The 2,411-nt window shown below is 38.2% G+C and overlaps 1 protein-coding gene across 1 annotated transcript; it reads right to left on the bottom strand.

Moving 5' to 3' along the window:
• Nucleotides 1-271: 271 nt before the first annotated feature.
• LOC110558666 (large ribosomal subunit protein eL32-like) lies at nucleotides 272-1,905 on the bottom strand. The gene is made up of 2 exons (XM_060365260.1): nucleotides 1,887-1,905; nucleotides 272-807 (listed from the first exon to the last, which is right to left on the bottom strand). The coding sequence occupies exons 1-2, from the start codon at nucleotides 1,903-1,905 to the stop codon at nucleotides 347-349; spliced, it is 480 nt and encodes a 159-aa protein (XP_060221243.1). The 3' UTR covers nucleotides 272-346.
• Nucleotides 1,906-2,411: the final 506 nt, after the last annotated feature.

The following is a 2,411-nucleotide window of genomic DNA, read 5'->3' as shown; positions in this document are numbered from 1 at the left end:
AAAAAGCTCCAGATTGATTTCCAAAGTGGTTGTACAAGTTTACATTCCCACCGGTAATGGAGGAGGGTTCCTCTTTCTCCAGGTCCTGTCCAGCATGTATGGTCACTTGAGTTTTTGAACTTAGCCATTGTGATGGGTGTAAGGTAAAATCTCAGAGGTATTTTTGATTTGCATTTCCCTGATGACTGAGGAAGTTGAGCATTTGTTTATGTATTTCTCTACCATTTGATATTACTCTATTAAGAATTCCCTGTTTAGCTTTCTACCCCAATTTTTTTTATTTTTATCAAGATGGCAGTTTTTGTGGTTTTATTTTAAATACAAATAAAACACGGACACAAGCCATCTACTCATTCTCTTCACTGTGCAGCCTGGTGTTGGGATTGGTCACTCTGATGGCCAGTTGTGCTGCTCTTTCTACGATGGCTTTCCGGTTCTTGGAGGACACATTGTGATCAATCTCAGCACAGTAAGACTTGTTGCACATCAGCAGCACCTCCAGCTCTTTGACATTGTGGACCAGAAACTTCCGGAAGCCGCTGGGCAGCATGTGCTTAGTTTTCTTGTTGCTCCCATAACCAATGTTGGTCATCAGGATCAGGCCCTTGAATCTTCTCCGAACCCTGTTGTCGATACCTCTGGGTTTCCGCCAGTTTCGCTTGATTTTGACATTTCGGTCTGACTGGTGCCTCATGAACTTCTTTGTCCTCTTTTTGATGATCTTGGGCTTCACCAGAGGCCAGAGGCAGCCATGTTGCCTCAAAACAGATGGCAGCCACCTCGTAGGTAGCGCCGAGGAAGAAGGCTCTACCCCAATTTTTTAACTGGACTACTTGATTTGTTGCTTTTTAACCTTTGGGTTCTTTACATATCCTGGATAAACTTCAAATCTCTGAAGAAAGAAATTGAAGAAGATATCAGACAATGGAAAGGTATCCCATGCTTATGGATTGGTAGAATTAACAGAGTGACAATGGCCATCCTGCCAAAAGCAATCTACAGATTCAATGCAATTCCCATCAAAATACCAGCACAATTCTTTACAGAACTTGAATGAACAGTTCTCAATTTCATATGGAAAAACAAAACAAAACAAAAAAAAACAGAATTATTAAAACAATCCTGTACAATAGATTGTCTGGAGAGATCTCCATCCCTGATCACAAGCTGTACTACAGAGCAATAGTAATAAGAACTGCATGTCACCCCTCACACCTATGGATATTTGATTTTTGACAAAGAATCCAAAACCTTACAATGGAAAAAAAGATAGCATCTTCAACAAATACTGGATGTCTAACTGGATGTCTTCATGTATAAGAATACAAATAGAGCCATATTTATTGCCCTGCACAAAGCTAAAGTCCAAGTGGATCAAAGACCTCAACAGAAAATCAGACACACTAAATCTATTAGAAGAAAAACTGAGGAAGAGCCTTGGACTCATTGGCACAGGAGACAACTTCCTGAACAGAACACTAACAGCACAGACTCTATCATCAACAATCAATAAATGCACCACATGAAACAGAAATGCTTCTGAAAAGCAAAGGACACTGTCATCAGAACAAAATGACAGCCTACAGACTGGGAAAAAATCTTCATGAACCCTAACTCTGACAGAGGGTTAACAGTGTTTTTAAAGTATAATATCCTTTAGAGACAGGCTTGAGTCAGTCTTCTATCCAAAATGGCTCATTCATTTTCAGCTTTTCATGTAGAAAGAAGCATCATGTTTCCTTTCCTTCTCGGATTGTCCTCCTACTCAGTCTTTATAAAGTTATCTATCATCATGTCTAGTCAATATATCATTCAAACCCTAAGAATTTACTTCTGCCATACGCAACTTACGGAAAAAACATTAATGAGTAGAAGATTTAACTTACTTCCTTGTAAAGTATCCATTACTCTTGTGAGAAAGAAACTTTTCTTGCCATTTTTGTTTTTAAAGATACAGTGAATCACTTTATGTGTAACTTTATTTAAAAATCACAGACAGCTGTCTTGGATCTTTAATTATTGAAACCACCAAATGTTTATAATGATACTACACCTCTCAATTTCTGAAATGAATTTCTGATCCTTTCTAAGCTGGAATAATTTAATTTCAAAGACTGTGCAGTCCATTCCCTTTAATTCAATTCCTAAAACAACACAGCATGTGATGTACACACACGCTGATGATGGAAAGCAGGAGACCATTGTCTCTGGATGGAGGTTGGAATGCCTTTTCTAGAAGCTGCTGGTACATAAAAAAAGAGATGTTTAACCTCTCTTGTAATTATCATGGCTAATATTTACAGAAAGCTTCCTTTAAGTACAACATAGCAGTTCCTTTAGCTCTATTACAACCACATGCAAGGTGCACAAATATTTAGTTTTTCAGAGGAAGTATCTTAGCCAAAAAGAGT

Source organism: Meriones unguiculatus, chromosome 12 (assembly GCF_030254825.1).
Source record: "Meriones unguiculatus strain TT.TT164.6M chromosome 12, Bangor_MerUng_6.1, whole genome shotgun sequence".
Classification (NCBI taxonomy): Eukaryota; Metazoa; Chordata; class Mammalia; order Rodentia; family Muridae; genus Meriones; species Meriones unguiculatus.
This window is presented reverse-complemented; position numbering and strand designations above follow the sequence as displayed.